General features: G+C 35.1%; 1 protein-coding gene across 1 annotated transcript in view; it reads left to right on the top strand.

Moving 5' to 3' along the window:
• The window catches only part of TMC1 (transmembrane channel like 1), a 55,522-nt gene that overhangs the window by 27,248 nt on the left and 6,971 nt on the right, over window positions 1-21,303 (top strand). The window contains exons 6-14 of the mRNA XM_077790012.1: window positions 812-893; window positions 3,955-4,061; window positions 6,878-6,976; window positions 10,438-10,580; window positions 13,024-13,168; window positions 14,712-14,906; window positions 16,772-16,951; window positions 17,178-17,330; window positions 18,525-18,653. Of these exons, the coding sequence (XP_077646138.1) occupies window positions 812-893; window positions 3,955-4,061; window positions 6,878-6,976; window positions 10,438-10,580; window positions 13,024-13,168; window positions 14,712-14,906; window positions 16,772-16,951; window positions 17,178-17,330; window positions 18,525-18,653 (1,233 nt within the window). The remainder of the gene's footprint in view (window positions 1-811; window positions 894-3,954; window positions 4,062-6,877; window positions 6,977-10,437; window positions 10,581-13,023; window positions 13,169-14,711; window positions 14,907-16,771; window positions 16,952-17,177; window positions 17,331-18,524; window positions 18,654-21,303) is intronic.

Genomic DNA, 21,303 nt, shown 5'->3' with positions numbered 1-21,303 from the left:
GAGAAAAAGAGAAAGAGAAAGAGAAAGAGAAAGAGAAAGAGAAAATGAGGAAGAAAAAGATGAAAAAGAGAAAAACCAAACCAAAACCAAAACCAAAACCAAAACCAAAACCAAAAACTAAAGCAAAAGCAAAAGCAAAAACAAAAACAAAAACAAAAACAAAAATAAAAATATTAAAAACTAAAAATATTAAAACTAAAACTAAAACTAAAACTAAAAAAAATAAAAATAAAAAATAAAAAATATTAAAAACTAAAACTAAAACGAAAACTAAAACTAAAAAAAATAAAAATAAAAATAAAAAATATTAAAGTCTAAAACTAAAACTAAAACTAAAACTATAAAGAATAATATGAAGAAAAATATGAAGAAAAATATGAAGAAAAAGAAAAAGAAAAAGAAAAAGAAAAAGAAAAAGAAAAAGAAAAAGAAAAAGAAAAAGAAAAAGAAAAAGAAAAAGAAAAAGAAAAAGAAAAAGAAAAAGAAAAAGAAAAAAGAGAAAAAGAAAAAAAAAGAGATAAAAAGAAAAAGAGAAAAAAAGAAAACATATTGACAAGAAAGGAAATGATTAGCTAATAATTCTTGTGGTAGAAATAGGATCCAGTAGAAGGCATATTAAAACAAATCCAGTAGAAGACATATTAAAATAAACAAAAGGAGGTGGCTCTTCACAAACAATTACTTTGTGGACTCTGCCAAAGGATTTTGTGGATGATTAAGGGGTTACAATAGCTCAAGGAATAACTGAGCACCTGGGCACTGAGATAATGGTGTGTTTTTTTTGTTTTTTCTTTTCTGTGATTCTTTCCAGAAATGGATGAAATTTCAAAGAGATTTTGAAAATTTTAAGACAGCATGCATACCCTGGGAAATGAAAATTAAGGAGATTGAAAGTAAGTAAGAATAGGATCTAGTATGATATTTCTGATGTTTGCCAAATGATACATTTTTTTAGTATATGCATCTCTATTCAATGCATAGTTTAAAAATCAATAAGTATTTATTTTTTCATTAATATTTATTGAGCTTGATAATATAATGAGTTGAAAATTTTCTTCAGAGGGTACCACTTTACAGATAAAAATTGTCACTATACAGGGAGCAGTTAAAAAAAAGTGTTGAAATGAATCCCAGAAAAGTGTAATTTAGACCTAACCATTCACTTTATTCACCTTCACTATATTTTGTATGTATTTATTTTATGCAGATTATACTATATAGGCTATACCACAATTATTTCAATTATTGCTGCCACTTTTTTCATTACCTTGAGATTCATGTAAGTTGTCTTTCTGTCATTGTCAGCCACATAAAAAACCACAGAGAGAACAGTATTGGTCTTGGATGCCCCATATATAAACGAGGCAGTGTAGTTAGTACTATGGGTATATTAGAGAGTAGGAGTCTGTCACAATTCACTTTTGTGTTGCAGTTCCAGTGACAAATTTAAACTGCAGCCCTTTATTTGAAGGAGATTTGACTTAAGTGTGTGTTTTCCTGAGTGAAGGTCTGCCACTTGCATTCTTTTTACAACAAATGCTTCCCATTACAACATAAAGAGCCTTTCTCACTTGAATTTGACTCTTCCAGTGCTCCAGCTATCTAGAAAGATCAGGTAAAACTTGAAGCACTGGGCTTCAGGTAGGCTCCCTTCTTCAAGATGTGAGTCCCTTCTAGCTCAGGGAGACTGGCTTCAGAACAAAAGGCATCATCTGCTGTGCTGTATTCTCATGTGGACAATAGGTAAATCTGATACTAGGGCTTTGATGTTTAAAAGATAAGTTGACAAATGTATGAAGTATTTATATTTAGAAAATATAAATTCTTCTTTTCCTTACAAAACAGATATTCAGTATTATCTGTGCAAAAGGACTTTATGGGGATCACACAAACCTGTGTTAGGACAGGGTGAATCCTATTCCACCGATGAAATCTACTAAAATGCATGCCTATCTCCATACCAATGCCTAGTGTAGTGAGGCTGTGGATGCAGGAAAAGATTGCTAAACTCTGTGTAAAACTATTTCATTAATACACAGAACATGTTGCACCTCAGAGTGTATTCAAAATACTGGTGAAACTTGGACTGGCTTTGTTCACAGGTAGTGCAGTCCATTTGCGACAATTCCCATGTTCTCTGTTGCAGGCCCCTGTTTGGACCTGCCTACTCTGAAAATAGAGCTGAGGGCAGTCATGACTAAATTGTCCTCATCCATAGTTAAGCTTCTTTACTTGCTGAAAGGTGTCTGCTCTTGCCTGATTGGTGAAAAAGAACAAAGCAAATGAGCGGTCTGTTCATTCACATGCAATAACTATCCTGAGGCAGGTAATTCCAATGCACTGCCTCACTGCAGATGTTCCAGATGGAAGCATAGCAGAGGTTTCATCAGTATAACTGATACAAGAACTATAACTCAGTGCATGAAAAGAAGGTATTCCAAATACAATGAGTATATTAGGATTTGAGCAAAAGAAATAATAGGACATGGAGATGTCTGTAAAAGTAACCTGAAATTGGAAATATTTATAATTTCCTGCACTATATTTTTTGAGTCTATAGTATCCCCCAAAGGCTGTAGTTGGGTTATAATTGGGTTATCTGCATCTTTTAACTAGACAGACTAACTCAAAGTCTCTTGATTTATACCTCTCCCCAGACTTCCCAGAATGCTGGTCACTGCTAAGACTGGCCACTTCACACAAAATTTCATAATGATGGTTTAATTCTGAAGAGTGAATAAAGAAGATTCAAAATACTGAAAAAATTGACAGAATGGTTCATTCGTCCCATTGCAGATCTGTGATAAATGTCTCTTAGTTGGCCTCTTTTTATACTTTGGGATTATACCTGTTTATGTATTAAATTTTCTACTGATTGAGCTGTTACAGTAAAAGATGAATATATACATTCCCAAATAATACAAGATATATTAATTTCATATTACAGACTGAAAGAATGTGTTGCATGTCTGAAAAAGGGTTTGGATATAACAATATGAATAAGTCACTCTGAACAGAGAGATTTCCTCTTCATTCGCTGAGGTGTACTCCAGTCTCACAAACTAGAATAAGTATGAAAAACCTATTCAAAGGTCATTTTTTTTCTCTGCAAATGAATGGCAATGGAAGTGAAACCTAGTACTTTTCTAATTGACAGCTCTCCTATAGTAATTTATCTGAGCTTTTATTTTTGTTTCCCCTGACTTGCAGAGCATGGGTCCAAACAGGCTCTTGGCTGTCAGTGCTTCCCCTGCAGCCTCTAGTTTGTGCACTGGTCTGGGTTAGGGTCTGGAGTGTGTGAGGTCAAATCCTTCACCTAGAGACGGGACTGCCTGCACACCTGGCTACAGATAGAGCACATAAGCAGAAGAGTAAGGGTACAAGAAGAAAGCGTACAAACACTTGCAGATAATGTTTTTCATCTCTAGTAAGAAAAATCTGGTGAGCACTATTATAACAGCATTGACAAGTGTCTTACCATCTTGGAAAGACTTTATCCACTGGCTAATTCTGCAGTGCTTCCTGTTAAAACTGGGCTGGTTCTGGTTTAGCATGTCAAGAATGCTTAAAATCCACATCAGGCAGAAAAAAATATAATTGAAACTTACTTCTAGAAATTACTTAATAAGAGCAAGTATCACAGTTTTTATATGACTCTAGAAACTCTATTTAATTAATATTTTTATATTTTTGTTCCTGTTTTTTCAGCCAGCTCAAGACATCCTAGTATGAAATATGCAAAAAAATTATTAGAATTATGGTAATAAAGAAAAAAAATTAAAATTAATTCAATTTAGAAATAATTAGAATTTAAAATTAATTTAAATTAGAATCAATCAAGTGTAAAAGCCTCCCCTGATTTTACTTCTTTTTAATAAATTTTTGCATTGTTAGATAAAATAACTTCAAAGGGTCAGCTTATCTGCTTTTTAATCGCATCTCATATTTTCACAGGTCACTTTGGCTCATCAGTAGCATCTTATTTCATATTCTTGCGTTGGATGTATGGAATAAATATGATTCTCTTTGGATTGACCTTTGGTCTTGTAATGGTGCCTGAGGTGGGAACCTTTTAAATTATCTTTGAGGACTGCAATATGGATTTTTGTCTTTACAGTGAGATTTCATAGGACTGCAGCTTTAAACAGGCTTTTAGTCTCTTTATGCTCCATTTGCAAATATTAGACTGTACTAAGCCTCTAAAAATGAGCTTCCTTTGTGGACAGTTGTCTCTACAGAGAGATGTCTTGAATTAAACAGGAAAGGAAAATGTAAAATATATTTAGGGTTATCTTCTGAAATGGTTTTTGAAGTCTGGGATGACATAGATGTAGGGGTTTTTTGGTATCTGGGGGAGTGGATTTGTTTGTGTGTTTGCTTGTTTATTTGTTTGTTTTTGGTTGTTCTGTACATAACAAAGTAGAGGAAATGAGACTAAGAAAACTCATGGGAAACTATGTCAACTAAATGTGCATTGCAATAGAAAGATGCATCCTGGTGCTCAAAGGATCCTTTCAGATGCAACACTCACATGCTGATAAGGCATAACAGGGCTGTAAAGTCATGAGAGACCTCTCATGTTTCTCACTGTGCAACATCTCTGTTAAGAGTGGTACTTAGAGTAGATATTGGACTCAGATATAAATTCTATTAAATGTAATACTTCCTGGTTTTCTTTGAGCTACCATATTGCCCTTCTAAAAGCAGGGCTTTATAGAATTAAAATTATTGTGCCATCTTCCTGATTTCAATATTTCATATTCCTCTTAGCTTTCTCATTTTGTAGAAAGCAGATAAGAAAGAGGTAGGAATTTCCAGTAACTTCCCAGCCCAGCATTTCAGTAACTTGATTCCCTCCAGCAAGATCCCTGCAAATCTATAGGGTTTGATGGGATTCATCATCTGACATAATTAAAAAACATCTCTCAATGATTTTTGAGTGGTCTTGGGAGTTAGGAGATGTCCCAGATGACTGGATGCTGTCAAGTGTTCTGATTTTCAAGAGGGGCAAGAAGGAGAATCCTGGAAACTACAGGCTTGTCAGTCTCACTTCAATGCCTGGTAAAGTTAAGGGGAAGATTTTTCTGTGAGGTATTGAAAAACATCTGAAGAACAATGCAGAGGTTCACTGCCAGCATGGCTTCATCAGAGGGAATTCCTGCTTATCAAACCTGTGATCCTTTTATGACAAAGTAGCCCAACCAGTTGGCTGAGAGAAACCAGTGCACACACTCTTTTTGGATTTCAGAGAAGCTTTCAATAGTGTCTCTCTCAGTATCCTTCTGGAGAAAATGTGCAGCTGGATAAACACATCACGGGGTGGGTGAGCAACTGGCTCACCAGTCAGGCATGAAGGGTGAAAGTGAATGGGGTGACATCAGACTGGTGACCTGTCACCAGTGGGGCTCCACAGGGCTCCATTCTTGGCCCTGTGCTCTTCAGCATCTACATTAACAACCTGAATGCAGGACTGGAAGGGGAACTAAGTTCACAAATTATATAAAACTGGGAGGAGCTGTTGAATCCCTCAAAGGCAGGGAAGATCTGCAGGGAGAGCTCAGCAAATTAGAGAAATGAGAAATCACCAGCCATATGAAGTCCAACAAGGGAAAATGCCAGATTCTGCACTGGGCTGGGACAACGCTGTATATACAGACAGACTGGGGAATGAGAGACTGGAGAACAGTGCTGTGGACCTGCAGGTCCTGGTCAGTGGCAAGCTGAACATGAGCCAGCAGTGCCCTGGCAGCCAGGAGAGCCAAGTGTCCTGGGGGGCATAAGGGAGAACATCTCCATTTGGACAAGGGAAGGGATTGTCCTGCTCTGCTCTGCAGTGGGGCAGCCTCACCTTGAGTGCTGGGGGCTGTTTTGGGTGCCACAACATAAAACAGACATTAAGCTGTTAGAGAGCATTGGAAGGATCATGAACAGCCTCCAGGGGAAGCTGTATGAGAAGCAGCTGAAGTCACTTGATCTGCTCAGCTTGAAGAAGAAGAGATTGAGGAGAGACCTCATCACAATCTACATCTTCCTCATCAGGGCAAGAGGAGGGGAAGGCACTGATCTCTCTCATGGGGAAGGCCCATGAGAATGGCCTGAAGTTGTGTCAGGTGAGGTTGAGGTTATATATCAGAAAAAAGTTCTTCACCCAGAGGATGGCTGGGCACTGGAACAGCCTCCCCAGAGAAATGGTCACAGCTCCAAGTCTCATAGCATTCAAGAAGCTTTTGGACAATACTTTCAGACAGATGATGTGACTCTTTGAGATGATCTTTCTGCAGGGCCAGGAGTTAGACTTGATAATCTTTGTGGGTCCCTTTCAACTCAGCATATTCTGTCATTCCGTGGTCTTCCTTAGAAGCCAAAACAGAATAAATGTCCAACACTTTTCAGGGTGAGCCTGGAAAGGACCCTGTGAGGAGATGTACTGTGCTTGAACAAGCATTTAGCCAGCAGCAGGAGAACTGTCAGAATCCAAAAAGCTGATTCCCTAGCATCTTCCCATTTTTTTAATTTAAAATATCCCAATAAGATCCATAATGCAAGAAAAATTAGTGTTTTGGTCTTTGCAGGATAAACACCACTCATTAGAGAAATATGGATGGACTTTTGTGCCTTTGAATGTAAGAGGCACAATTTGGCAATCCACTGATATTAGCGGAACTGTAAATTTAGACCACACCACTGAATGCATATGTTAAGCACGGTTTCAATCAGTAATGTGAGGAGCAGTGAAAGGAATTGTAGAAGTAGGTCTTTCTCATTATGGAGTTTAGGAACATAACACCAGTCTTTCAAAGAAATGACAGATCACTGTCCATTTCCTTTGCTGCTATTTTGCTTTAAAATAAAAATCACTCTCATTTTTTTGTTTCAGGCTTTGATGGGTAAACCATATGGCTCTTTGCCTAGAAAAACTGTCCCAAGAGCTGAAGAAGCAACTGCTATGAATTTTGCTACCCTCTGGGATTTTAGTGTAAGTGCATCATCTTGCAATATTGCGTATCTGCATGACTTTTATTCACCATTACTTCATTATTTAATGTTCAATTATTTAATATGAAGTATTTCAGGAGATAGTTCTCAAGATAATGAATTTACATATTTTTTCACAATCTCTCTGTATAGATGTTTCTTTCAGACAAAACCAATAATGAAGTTTCATAATCACAAGCATATCTCAGTATATGTAGCAATCCAAAAACACCTGGGGAAATATTTCAAAGCTGGTTTGCCATTCTGGGGTACTGGGTTTCCATTTCTGAAATGTGAATTTGGTAATTTTCTTCTTTCATATGATTAAGATTCTGAATTTTAAAATGCAGTATGAATTAAGAAAAAAAAAAAAAAGAGAAGAAAATAAGTGAAAAGCAACAGTGAACTCCACACATTTTATCCCTTTGTTTACATACAATGCCAGTGATGGGTTCTCCTTGGATAAAAATAGGATTGGAAGATCTTTCATGTGTATGTATCATTTTGCAGTAACTACTTCATCAAATGTCATTTCTTCTAGTGCATCAGAAGTTGTATATTTGAGTGACATTAAGAAAGAATCTAAACCTGTGGCTGGAGAGTTAGGTAGTTATACTGAAATTATAAAATGAGAAATAAAAATATCAGGGAAATATTGGAGAAAAAAGGAATTATAGCAAATTCAAGATTTTGTTAAGAGAATTGGCTAGAAGAGATTTGTACAGATCAGAACAAAGCTTGTAACATAAATGTGGTCAAGAGAAGATGGATGAAGGTGTGGTGGAAAGACATGAAAAGCTTTTAATAATTGTCAGAAACAAACTGACAGGTGTGAAGAAGAAAGTACAATAAATAACAATGGAGCAGTCAACAGAAGGAGCAAAAGCAAACATAATAAACATAGAATAAGGCATTGAAAGAGACAGATCCCCTGAAAGATTGAGGGGGGAAAAAATTTTTCTTGAGGCATGTGAGATTGTCAAATATTCCCTGAAGACAATGACACCTTTGTTTAAACAGCACAGGAAATAGTTCCTTTCATCTGCTAGCAACACTTATATGCTACCAGGTAACTTAGAAATAGATGATCACACATCAGCAATTAATATTTTAACCTAAACAAAACTTCAACAAAACCAAATAACTCCAAGTCCTTAAAAAATGCAGTAGGAAACACTGTCCCCATAAGATAAGCCAACAGTAAGAACCTGCAGTAAGCACAGATGCTGCAGTAGAGAGTTAATTCCAGGCCTAACAGGGGTGAAGACTTGGTTAGCATCTGGACAAAAATTCCCACTGTGGCAAACTGTGAGAAAGGTAGCAAGTGCTTATCCACATGCCATCCCACATCACTAGAACCTTATGGAACCTGGAACTTGGACTGTATAAAGGTGATACCACAGAAGAATGTCTTGGGACTGAGAAGACCAGGGTGAAAAAGGACTGGCAGGATGCCACATGAATCCACGTGGTGATAGTGGTATTTTTCTACTGGTGATCTCTTTCTACTTAATCTCTCTGTCTCTGTCTCTCCATCTCTTTCTCTCTCTCTGTCTCTCTCCCCCTCACATTTAACTGTTAAGTAAAATCTGTGCTGTTGAATTCAGGAAATGGTCTCTTATGGTCACCTTATTTTGGGCAGAGACATCTCTTTATAAAAGGATCATAACACCCAACCACTCTCTAAGACAAGCAAAGAAAAGATGAACTCAGAATGCCCATTCTGCTTTCTTTTGTGCTTGATTCATATTTCTGACATGTCAAAGGGAATTCAGTTTTAACATATAGTTTCCAGATTATAATCCAGTCATAAAATATTAGAGTCTCAAGTCTTATTGCAGTAACACATCAATAATATTTTGTGTTCAGCTCAGAAAGGAGTGAAAGAGATCTTCCATGCATGCCTACTTTTACAGAGTTGAAGTTATTTCCAATCTTATGGTAAAATGCTGTGAAATCAATAAACTGAGTGGTACACAGGCAAGAATTACCCCTAATTTGCAGAACACAGAGACTAAAAAGGCATTTTAATAACTTTGGGACCCAAAAGGCTCTCCAGAGCTGCATTAGGCTGTATTGAAACCTAGGCTAAGATGGATTTATAGGATGCTTTAGTGACCAAAACTATGCAATATGCATACTATTGAGTCTGAATGTATCCTAACTGGTCTAGATGTTTTACTAGCACTTAGCAAGAAATGTCATTAGAATATTTGCCTTATTAGAGATGAGTGTATTTTTATCCCTTATGCATAAGTACATATCTCAAATTGAGTCAGAGATGAAGAAAAATGAGATATGTGGATCAAGATATTTTGAAAAATATTTTTGTGTGCCATATATTAATATTTGATTTTCAGCTCAGAACTGTGAATTAGGTTTTTCAAATAAGCCTGTGACTCATTTCACATATAGCAAAAGCTTCAATAAATCAAGTGCATGTTTTGAAAAAATAAACAAGAGAAAGGTATTACTAATTTTTAAGAAAGTGGATAACTGAAAAACAAAAGGGTAGCAAATGGTTTTTTAATTCACAAACCCTTCATATTATTTTATTACTGTCAAAATTATGCATGGTCTACAATTCAATTATGTGGTGAAATATTACATATTGCACTTGGAATTTTTACATCCAGCTGGAGGTTTGCCGCTGCTGTGTCTGCACTGAGCTGTCCTGGTAAAGACTCTGGCTTTGGCCTTCTTTTAGGAGATGAGTTCTTGCATTAACCTGAGGAATACCAGGAAGTTTTAGCTATTGATCCATGTAGACACCAGCAATTTCCTACAGTTAATAAAGTACTATTGAAATTTAGAAAAATCATCTGTCTGACCAGTAGAATAGAGGGTAATTCATATTAAGATACTCAAAAAAGAATTGCAGAGAAAGATGGTGAATTTATGTTCCATTTTTTACAGCCTTGGAGTCGAGTCTAAGTATGCAAAAGATCTACATACTGAATAATCGCCTCTAAAATGCCCCTACATATTGGTTATCATACATACTGAATGACCACCAAGTGAAAAGCAGACAACTGTTATTAGACAAAGAAGGCATATGAGATTTTCATATCAAATTCATAAAAATAAATTTTAGAAAGGTGAAAATTAAGTCAAAAATTACTTGCAGATTTTATCTGCAAGTAATGTGAAAAACAAATTCTGTAAGATAATGTGTTTCTTTCTTTACAAGAAGAATGTTGATGAAGAAGTTTTGACTCATTAAATTGTAGAGGGATTGTTAATGACCAATTTTAAAAGATTTTGAAGTTGCCATGAAATATTCTATGTTTTTTTTAAAATAAAAGGACACATTTTCTATCCTGTGACCTTTCTTATAGTGGTATCTGCAACTGATTTGAATTCACTGAAATGAATGTTTTAATATATTGCTATTGATATATTTACTGATTATGTGAATTAATAAGAAAAGTAACAGTATAATTTTTTTTCTTAATTTTTCAGGGCTTTGCACAGTATTCTGTGCTCTTTTATGGTTATTACAATAACCAGAGGACAATCGGGTGGCTCAAGTTCAGGATGCCTCTTTCATATTTCCTTGTTGGAGTTGGGTCAATTGGCTATAGCTTTATGATTGTCACTCGAACGTAAGTTCTCCTTGGCTCTGGAAAAAAGTACATTCAAAAAGGCAGGTAATTCCACTGTTGACCCTGGAGACTGTCTTTTTTAAAAATGCACTAATTCTAGGTACAGGACAGTGCAAGATCAAATGCAAGGTCAAACTTATGTAAGATTCCTTCAACCTCTGTTTACTTATCTGTTCTTCTGCACTAGAAGTTGAGTTACAGTGTTGTGAAAGTGGGAATACATCTTTACTGTAGTAACAGAACACTTCTCTCCTGAATTTCAAAATTAAAAATGAATGCTTAAAGTGAGGAAGAGAACTATCAGTCCATCTTTTCATAATTCTTAGCATCCAGTAGATTTTCATCTAAAATCAGTGAATTCAATAATTCTACCTTCAGTGAATTCTGAATTCAATCTACCTTCTACTTTATGTGAGTTAGACTCTTTTATGCTGGAAGAACACAAGAAAGAACCATATGGCAAATAATTCTGCATGTAGTTCACAGTCCACAGTAATTGCTGCCAGTTAATATAATCTGTAATACCTTTAGTTCATGCAAGATTACCACCTAACACAGTAGTACACCTCTAGTAGTGGAAAAGCCTATAGCAAAAAAATTAAGAATCTTGCAGTTCAATATTCAATGACACATTTAAATATAGGGAAAATGCAGTTTGTGTATTTCTGTTGTTTTGTTCTGAAGCCAGTATTTTTCACTTGCATGAGGACCATATTAATTAATATTCTGTTTTCAAATTGGCTTCCTACATAAGGTAAGAATCATTTGAGAAAAAAAAAGTCTTCAGTCACATATATATATTTTTGGAGAGAAAACAAACTAGTACAATAAAAGAGCAATTTATTTAGTTCAAAAATAGATTTTTAAATATTTTTGATAAAAGAACTACAAAGATTAGAAAAGTTTTAGTCTCAGACAGTTTTATTTCAATAACTCTCAATCAGACAAAGAAATATTCCTGATACCAGGAAAACCTTGTAGCCAAAAAACAAAGGAATATCCTTGAGGAAAAAAAAATATATTGTATATGCGAACTTTCCATTTAGCTATATGACCCTAATGATGACCAATATTTAGATAATCATATGAGAGTTCTTACAGTCTTCTGCTCTTTTCTATTTCTCCAGAAAGAAGCACACTGAGCACAGAAACTAACAGGAGGTGCTATCATTTTTCTGCTGCTGACTGAGAAAAGAAAAAGATCTATGTGAACAGATAGTGAGGATTATTTTATTTAGGGGAAATATTTAGATGTAGGGTTCCTCTCTTCAGCTCTTGCAGTGTATAACATAAAATAAAAACATTTCTGATTGCAAAGAAATTATATTCTAACCATAATGCCCATTATTTCATTAGACACTCTTGAGAAAGAAATATCTTCATCTATATATCAGAAGCAGGTCAAGAATCACTAAGAACCTTTCATGATGTCTGACTCTGCTGGGTAAAACCAACCCTGGCATTGATTTTTGGCATCTCAAAAAGATTTTCTGTATTATTTACTTACTATTCTCATCCTGAATTTCAGAGCATGTGTTTTATTGGAGTTTTAAAAACTTGGTACATAAAATGCAATTATATTGATAATATAGCTTTGCTGCATTATTGAGATTTAAAGTAAGCATTACCTTTTCCTGACCAGAAATACTGAACATTAAGTTACTTGTGCCTTATCAGCACACTCTTTCCTTGTATTTAATGACTTGAATTAGACAACAAAGTATGCAAAGCAATACCATGGTTATTTCATAAATGAAACCTATTTAAAACAGAGAACTTTGGAGACAAGATTAAGTTTAATCTGAATAAATACTTCTCTGAATGAATTATCTGATGTTTCTGGACTCTGTAATAAATCTTTTTGTATCTGCAGAGGAGATGATAGGAAAGATTGTTGTATGAGTGCTGTTTTATATGTTACAACTACATTTTCTTCTATCTTGTTATTTTAGAATATTTCTTATATTCTTTTTACATGTATTTTGCTTTATTTATGTATTTATTTTGTTTATTGTTATTTTAGAATATTTTGCTTAATGGATTTTTTCTTCTTTTTCTATTTGTAAACTTTCTAATAAAGTCTATTGCAATTCAGGATGCTTTGCACCTTTCTATTTAAGAGATGTTCTCAATATTGTTTTTCTATTAAGCTTCTTATCCAGAAATTTGTCTGAGAGATTAATGAAATACATTTATTCTTTCTCATCAAAATATGTGTGGTGAGCTCATAAAGTTTCTAAATGTGAAAAATCTCCATCTTGCACACTTGTTTCAGAAGTAAAGATTTAGCATAACTGTAAAGCATAAATAAAGATTAAGTAAAGCAAGAATGATGTAGATTTTTTCAGGGAAAAAAATAGAAATTAGAAACCATTTAAAAGTCATGCCTACAAAGCAGAACTAGTGCTAACAGATTCTTCTTGTGTCTTTGTGTTTTTTGTAGAATGGCAAAGAATGCAAATGATGACGGTGGTGGGGATGACACTAGTTTTAATTTTAGCTGGAAAATGTTCACAAGTTGGGACTATCTTATTGGCAATCCTGAGACAGCAGATAATAAGTTTGCCTCCATCACAACAAGTTTTAAGGTAAAACAGAGTTTACTAAGGAGTGACAATATGATTTGGCTTTCACACTGGTGTGAATCAGGCAGAATTAAGGTCAAGAGTTAGGTGTGCTGAGGCTCAGAAATGTGTACTCAGACTGGCATCTGTATGTACACCCTTCTGGATCTCTGTGTCTTGCCATCAGATTTTTTTTTCTTTTTAATTGTGAAAGAAATAACATTAGCATTTTTTGTGTCTTCTGTGCTGACAGTACCAGTTTTAGAAAACTGATTCTATTGTAAAAATAATATTTTTCTTTTTCTTATCTCTGTGCCTTCCAGTTTCTATGGTGTTTGTCTGAAAAACTGTTTTTAAAATATTACTTCCTTTTTGGCAGCCTCACATTGTCAACTTCTCTTGCTACAGAGAAAAAATATCATAAGACACAATAATAAAATAATCTGTATAGAGCTGGAGCACCGAGCACCGAGCTGCTCTGCTCAGCCACACCTTTCCTGTCCACAGCAGTGGCACAGCCACCACAGCCCCTCACCCTGCCCACCTCCTCAGCTGCAGGCATAACAGAAAACTGCCCTCAAGAGTAAGTCATCAAGAGAAGATTCCAAGAAACCAAATACTGGAGAAATACTGATTGAAAGAGTTGAATCTGTCTGTTTGGGAAAGTATACAAATCTGTCAAGAAAAAGGCTTAATTTTGAGAAATAAACTCGCAAAGCTTTACTGTAATCGTTACAAACAAGCAAGAAAGGGTGAAGTCTTGGCTTGGGTGAGGCCATGGGAGTTTTGTTTGAAAGCTGCTGCAGTCTTCTGTCATTTATGTGACAAACACATACTGTAAAAGGAGCAGAGCCATTAAAGGCAAGTATTACAATGCCATTCAGCTTCCCCTCTAGGCAACAGATCTCTAAACAAAGTCAGAAGCTGTAACAAAACTTCCTTTCATGAGAACACTACAGACCAAAAGCTCTTTCACCTGGCAAAAGTAAAAGCTGTGGATTATACTTGCCTCAGAATCTTAATTTTTATCAGTTATGATCAGGGATAAATGTGGAGCAAACATTTTGTTCTGCAGTCTGAAGCTCTGCACTGTCCATTTTTTTTTAAGTATCCTACATCTCAACTAACTTTTCATTCTTTCTGAATTGCTGACTTTCAGAGTAAAACATTTTCCTCTTTTCTGACAAATGCACATTTTTAAAACATGATATTTCCTTTTCTGACAGACAATCACACATTTATCCTGCTGTATCACTCAACCTTGTATCACCTTGCAAGCTGAAAGAATGTGCTGTTTTTTTTTATATACATGAGTAGAAGTGCAACAAGACTCATTGTGGGCACACTCAACAGGGGCAAAGAAAACCTTGCGGGGCCAAAATCCCAGAATCTTCCAGGACCTGACCAAGACTTTATGAGATAATACACATTAATCTCAAAACTTGAAACCCGGATATCCATTTGCATCTTTGTAATTTATTTAACTGACTCCTAACAATTGAGGAAACAATGTGGGGCCTTAACCATTAAAGTATTCATAATATTCTTTTCTTTCTAACAAGTGCAGGAAGCAATTGTGGAGGAGCAGGAGAGCCGAAAAGAAGAAAATATTCATTTGACTCGATTCCTAAGGGTTCTTGCTAACTTCTTAGCCCTATGCACACTGGCTGGAAGTGGTTACCTCATCTTTTTTGTTGTCAGAAGATCCCAGCAATTTGCCTTGGAAGGTCTGGAGAACTACGGGTGGTGGGAAAGAAATGAAGTTCGTGCTATTTCTATAATAGATGTGGCTTGAAACTGTGTTCCTGTGCTTTGCATGTTGCCTTCCCACCCCACCCCACCCCACCCTCTGCACCCCCCCCCCCCCCCCCACTCCCCAGTAACTTAAATACTCTGTGTAAGTGGGAAATATCTAAGAAAATAATTACTTATATCTCTCTGCTTGCTTTTCCTCCTGAGACTGGCGCAAGCAGACTGATTGATCTGTGGGCACAGAGAAAGTAATTTGGGACCTCAAGAACACAACTCTGCAGTGTAGCAACAGGTTGAAACTGATGCCTTCCAGTTCCACTTGCCCTGTCCATGAGTCCCATGTGAAGTTTTTTTGTGCCTAGTCTGTGCCTAATGCTTTCCTCAAACACAGATTCATCCTGCCTGATAGAGGTGTATAGTGAAGATGGTGATTTTGTTTGTGACAACAGAGTGTGAATTCACTTGAAGTCACTGTGCTGTATGAAAACCTCTGAAGGTTTTACATTCTTAGCAAAAATGCTACTGTGCATGTTGTAAAACTAGTTTGTTACTTCAAGCTTATCTTCTGAGCTGGAGTGTAAAGTGCATATCTGACTTAAAGTAAGGCAAAAAGGTGTTAGCCTCACAAAGCTGATGAGATGGGAGATGATGGAACAAGGAAAGTCAATCAAGAATTTTCAGCACCAAAGCCTGACTGAGAAAGTAACAGTAAAATATCAAATAATCCACTTCTGGAATCCAGAGAAATAGGGCTGTTGAGAGTGGATTCAGTTACTTGTTATCACATTTAATTTGATGGAAAAATTGTGTACAAACTTCTTGATTTAAGGCAGCACAAGCTCTGAGACAACAGAGCTTGGAGGAATTAAACTTTCTCTCAGTTTAAAGGTGTGGTAACAGATTTGAACTAACAAGAACTAGGCTACCAAAGGATGTTATATTAGGTTATGATGTAATCCGGAAAGTAGGCAACATTTGTCTTTATATTCATAGTTTTGCTTTTTTTCTGTAATAAAAATATACTTCTAAGGTGAAAGAACTAAGATCTGAAGCAGGTGTGTCTCTAAAGCAGAGTGGGTAAAGCAATACTGACATTATTTGGCTACAAAATGTTCCTATGGACAGGTAATTAACATATTTGTGAGTACAGAACATTCTCTTTGATTGGATATTAATGATTAATTGCATAAATATATTTGGCTTCTGAGTGAAACTTACACATTTTTCTTATTCTATAGATCAAATTTTCTTATGTTTGCATCATTAATATAAAAATTGAGAATTTGATCAGAAAAAGTCCCAGCATCTAATGTAAAACTGAGTAAACAAAAGTGCAACTCCAACATGCAAGGCAAGGAGCAATATCTGTAAATTGACATTCTTCATGAAAATATTAAGCTGCTTTTGTAGAAAATTTCTTTATACTAGATTCATTAAGGGATTGAACATGGTTTATATGTGACAGAGAAATCCAGGGTAAATATATTTTTGTCATGTGTTCCTTAAGTTCACAGCATAATAAAGGGATGCTGATGACTTTGTGGAAAAGACCCTTTTCTCTCTGACTCCCTTTCTCTCTCTTTAATGCTGTAAACCCTTTATCTCCCTCTCCATATCAGCAGTTCCTGATTCTGTCAGAACACAATTCAGATACATTTGTCTAGTGTGTCATGGAAGGGGGAAATTAATAGCACTAGGCAGGCTAGGATGGTGTGTGGATTTCATCAGCTTGTGATACTCAGAGTGTATTTTGGTTTTTATTAAATCAAATACCAAATAAAAAGTAGCAATAGAAATACAGTTCTCACCCAAATCAGAATTAATAGAAGAATGTATCTCTGACATCTCACTGTAACAGTTTTTCCCCCTCCGCAGGTGAACACGGTTATGTCACTTTTAGGAATGTTCTGTCCAACTTTATTTGATGTAATCAGTTCTCTGGAAAATTATCACCCTCGAATTGCTCTAAGATGGCAGCTGGGAAGAATCTTTGCTCTTTTTCTTGGCAATCTCTACACTTTCATTATTGCCCTAATGGATGAAATCAACCTCAAGGCAAGATATTTACTTCCCTTCACTATGTTTGATATGTTGCAGGGCAACATTGAGGCATTCCAGTCAGTCCCAGACCTATCAGTGAAAGACATTCTTTTATTTCTGTTCTGCAAATTACATTTACCTAAGCTAGTAATGGGAATTTTTGAATAGACAAACTTGCGGGTTAGTAACAAGCTCATGTTGATTTCCCCCTCCCCCCACCCCGATTTATTTCTTTATTTAGTTGGAAGAAGAAAAGATAGTGAAATATAACATGACAATATGGGAAGCCAGTCTGTACAATGGTACTATTCCAGAGAATTCAACTGCTCCTCCAATACAGGTGGATCCTGCTGATGTCCCCAGAGGGCCATGCTGGGAAACAATGGTAGGACAGGTAATGTAGCTGCTTGGAGCTCAGATCTGAAAATAAGTCATAAAATCTCTTACAAGATACTATATCTAAATCCTCTTTATTTTGGCTAACAAGTGTCATTTACATGAGAAAATATGAGAAGAAACAGATGTGGGAATTTCTCTTGAACTAAAAGTTTTTTAGAAATGATTTTATTTTCTTTGAATCCTGTCTAACAGGAAATTCTTTCTTCTGTTAGTTGACAGAATTGAAAGCATTTATTTTTTCCCTCTCCTTTCCTCTATCCTTCTAATTTATTTTTCTCTTCCTGATGCTGTCTTTGCCTTGCTTGTCTACTAATTAAAAAAAAATAAAGGAGCAGCTCAAAAGGGACATATATGTAAGGTAGCTCTTACAACAGTATGCTTTTGAGAAGGCATTTCTGTCTTTAGCCAAGCAAAATAATGCCAAAGAACAATAAAAGTTTAGTAGAAAATCTGCTCAAATATTTGATTTGGTTCAGTTGAATATTCATTCTTATCGACCCACTAGCATAAAATTTGGTTTCCAAACAATTTTCTAACATGCCTTTTCCCTCTATTTGATCCTACTTCATTGTTGTTGATTTGTCCATGACTTCAAATTTACTATTGAATCAATTTTGTTGTTTCTCCATCACTCTGACAATCTGTCCTCCCAAATGAATAAATCATCAGCAGGGACCATATAGGCAGAAAAATCAGCCCCTCACTTTTCACTGATGTTGAATAAGAAGCAAAGAACACCAAAAGCTCATAAATGAAACAATTTTACCCTTAGTTTCATATCTGGGAGAGTAATAGTTTTCTGGACTGTTGGGGTAAGGCCTGTTACAGCAGGTTTTAGTGAAACAAAGAAAGCCTAAAATAAAAGTAGAGGCATGAGGATTTGCATTAAGAGCTTCTTCCTTCCTCTCCATATCCACTGGACATTGAAACTCCTTGAGAAAGAAGCCATTAGCTTTTCTTTTTTTTTAATCTTCTCAAAGTCAAAGGGGTCAAAAGCAGTTTAAGAACTCTAAAAAAATTAGGGGCAGTAGTTCTGGCACATTACAGAATCAGTGGAAAGAGAAAAGTTAAGACTTTTGTCCATGTTGAAGCAGGATAAGAACAATTATGGATATACTACAGTACTTAATTATTATAGTAACTATCAATTTCTTAAATGTATTTTTAAAAAAGAATATTGCTCTAACAGGAATTTGTGCGGCTGACAGTCTCCGACATGATGACAACATACATCACAATTCTAATCGGCGATTTCTTGAGAGCTGTCTTTGTTAGGTTTTTCAATTATTGCTGGTGCTGGGATTTGGAATATGGATTTGTAAGTATCTGATTTTAAATATCTTTGCTCTCCATCACTTCACAATTTAGTAATGAAGTTCATTTTCCTTTCAATGCTACAGAGTTAACTTTTAGTTAGATACACCAACTTAAAAATTCCTGCACTACATGGTGTTAGTTTTTCTTGCATTTGACGTTCTTAATATTTTTCTTCTTTAGACCTTGGTAACTTAAGACTTCTTTAATTTATTTTATTTTGTAAGAGGAAATTTATATTGTTTTAAGAACACACATTTTTCACACATTCACTATTTGGACATTTCACAGAATACAGTCTCATTGATTGGATAGGGTCTTCAAGCACATAGTTCTTGTGGAGAAAAATATGAAAGATCCTGTTCTAGAAGTATTACTCTCTCTATATATATTTTTTATCTCCTTAGAATTAGTTTAGCTGATGTAAAGTTAGTAAGGCCCATAACATAAGCAGACGTAGAATTCTTCACTTGGGAATTGAGATTTGCAGTCTCACACTGACCTGATCCAAGTTAAATTTGCCAGCTACTTATTCTTTCAGGGGTCTGAAAAGCTGTTTTTCATCTTTTAAGTAGTAGTCATATATTGTAAAAGCTTGTGAAGCTCCTGAAACCTCTTTTGTACTTACTGAGAAGTACAGAAAAGAGCTATGTGATTTAAGACTATCAAGGGTACCTCTGCATAAGCAGTCATCATAGCTGCAAATTTCACCTTCTTTCATCAAAATTTTATCTTCATACACATTAAAAATGTCTTGCATTGCTAAGAAATGCATCTTGGGAAATCCCGTTTTTCAGAGGAAGTGAAAATGTTCATGTTTTCTGTTAAAAAACTCTTGTCTCTGGTGCAGCAATATCATTCTTACTTGCTGACTCCCATGAAATTTCAGAATTATTTCTAGGTTTTACCTTCTAACTGGACTAGTGTAGGGATGGAGATAAAGTCTACCAGCTAGTCAGGTTGTGATCAAACAGGTAATAGCTGTTGCAATATCAAAATCAAATGGAAGAGTTTGAATATAGCATGAGTAGAAAAATGGACAACAATATATCTGCTTGTAGGGGATCCTGAAACCGTTTTATAATTGACATTTTTATTTGGCATTATATAGGAATGTCTGTAATGGTCTGGTCCATTGTGGTCCCCAGGTCCAGTAAGCTGCCTGAAACAACAGCTGGAAGTGGAAGTTGAAACTGGAAATCACTGAATTTCTGGAAATAGCTCCTTTGAAAACCTTCCTTAGGAAGTAGCTATACTTATCTCTCTGTGGTTAGTGGCCATGGATATATATCCATTAATTTTCAGCCTTTTGCTACAAGAAAAATATTTTTGATGATCAAGATGTCCACTGGTGAAGAATTCCAGAGATTAACTTGCATGTTTTTTGGGAAGACCTTCTTTTTATTTGTTTAAAAATTTGGTTTAAAATTATTTAATATATTATTGCTAGCACCTATGTTACAAAAAGCAGTGGTACATTATTTCATTCTGTATGATTTTATTAATATCTCCAAGTTTCTTTTTATATTCTTTCTAGCCTATACAGATTTCTTTAATCAACTGCTTTTCAAATGTAATATTAGTCATCAATTTAATTTTCCCCCTTATTTTAGCAACCTCATAAATACATGTGACATAAGTATATCAATTCACTGAAAACATAAATATATGTGTATAGGCACAAAATTACACAGAAAGTGCAGGAGCTTCAAGTATCCTAATAGCACAGCACAGTACAAGTCAAAATTGTGGCTTTAATTGAAGACTTCAGTAGAATCTTTTTGTCTTGTTTCAGCCATAAGGGAATCATTATTTTTGTATCTCATAACCCTCTTACCCTCTATCAGTTATCAATATAATTATTAACTGGAATATATGCATTACTCATGGTCTTTTTGTCCGTCATTATGGTAAATCATGCAAGACACCTGCTATGGTGGATAATTATATAAAAACATTTATAAATGTGTAAGTAATATCTTTGAAACTGACATTCAGGTATAAAAATTTTAAAGCCACCAATTTCTTAGCAGAAAGTTTTGATCTGGTCCATATGAACACAAATTAACATGTGTTTCCTTTCAATTGTTGCTTAAATTCAGTATTCAATGGATATAACAACTGGATATATTAATAAATAAAAAAATCAATAATTAAGGTAAAAGAAGAGATGGGCAAGTGATTAAAGATTTGAAAAACCAGAATGAAGGGTCAAAGTATTAGTTCAGAAATCAAAGGCTAAGTGATTTTTGTGAGATTTTTTCTTTCACACTGGAGATAAAATATATAATACAGGGCTTTCTGCAGCAAAGAAAGAGATAATGAGTCCCCATGAAGTTCTTAAAGTTCTGAATCTTAAACAAAAATTAGAATCAAGCATTCAAGTTATAAATAAGATATTCATGTTAAAAAAAGGAAAATGATTGACAACCTCTATCAATGTTAAAAGGAAAACTTCAAGAAAACTACAATAGCTGAAATATGACAAAAAAAAAAAAAAAGAAAAATAGTGCAAGAATTCAATTAGGTATTAAATCAATTAAATCACATTCCTCACATTAAATTTCACTGCTGGTGCTATACTGGAGGATAAAATAATTTGACAACCAGTGGCGACTCCAATGGAAATTTTCTGAATTGTTGTTTTAAGATTT

The sequence above is a fragment of the Lonchura striata genome, chromosome Z (genome assembly GCF_046129695.1).
Source record: "Lonchura striata isolate bLonStr1 chromosome Z, bLonStr1.mat, whole genome shotgun sequence".
NCBI classification, from domain to species: Eukaryota; Metazoa; Chordata; class Aves; order Passeriformes; family Estrildidae; genus Lonchura; species Lonchura striata.
The sequence above is the reverse complement of the archived record's forward strand: the minus strand, read 5'-3'. Positions and strand labels throughout refer to the sequence as shown.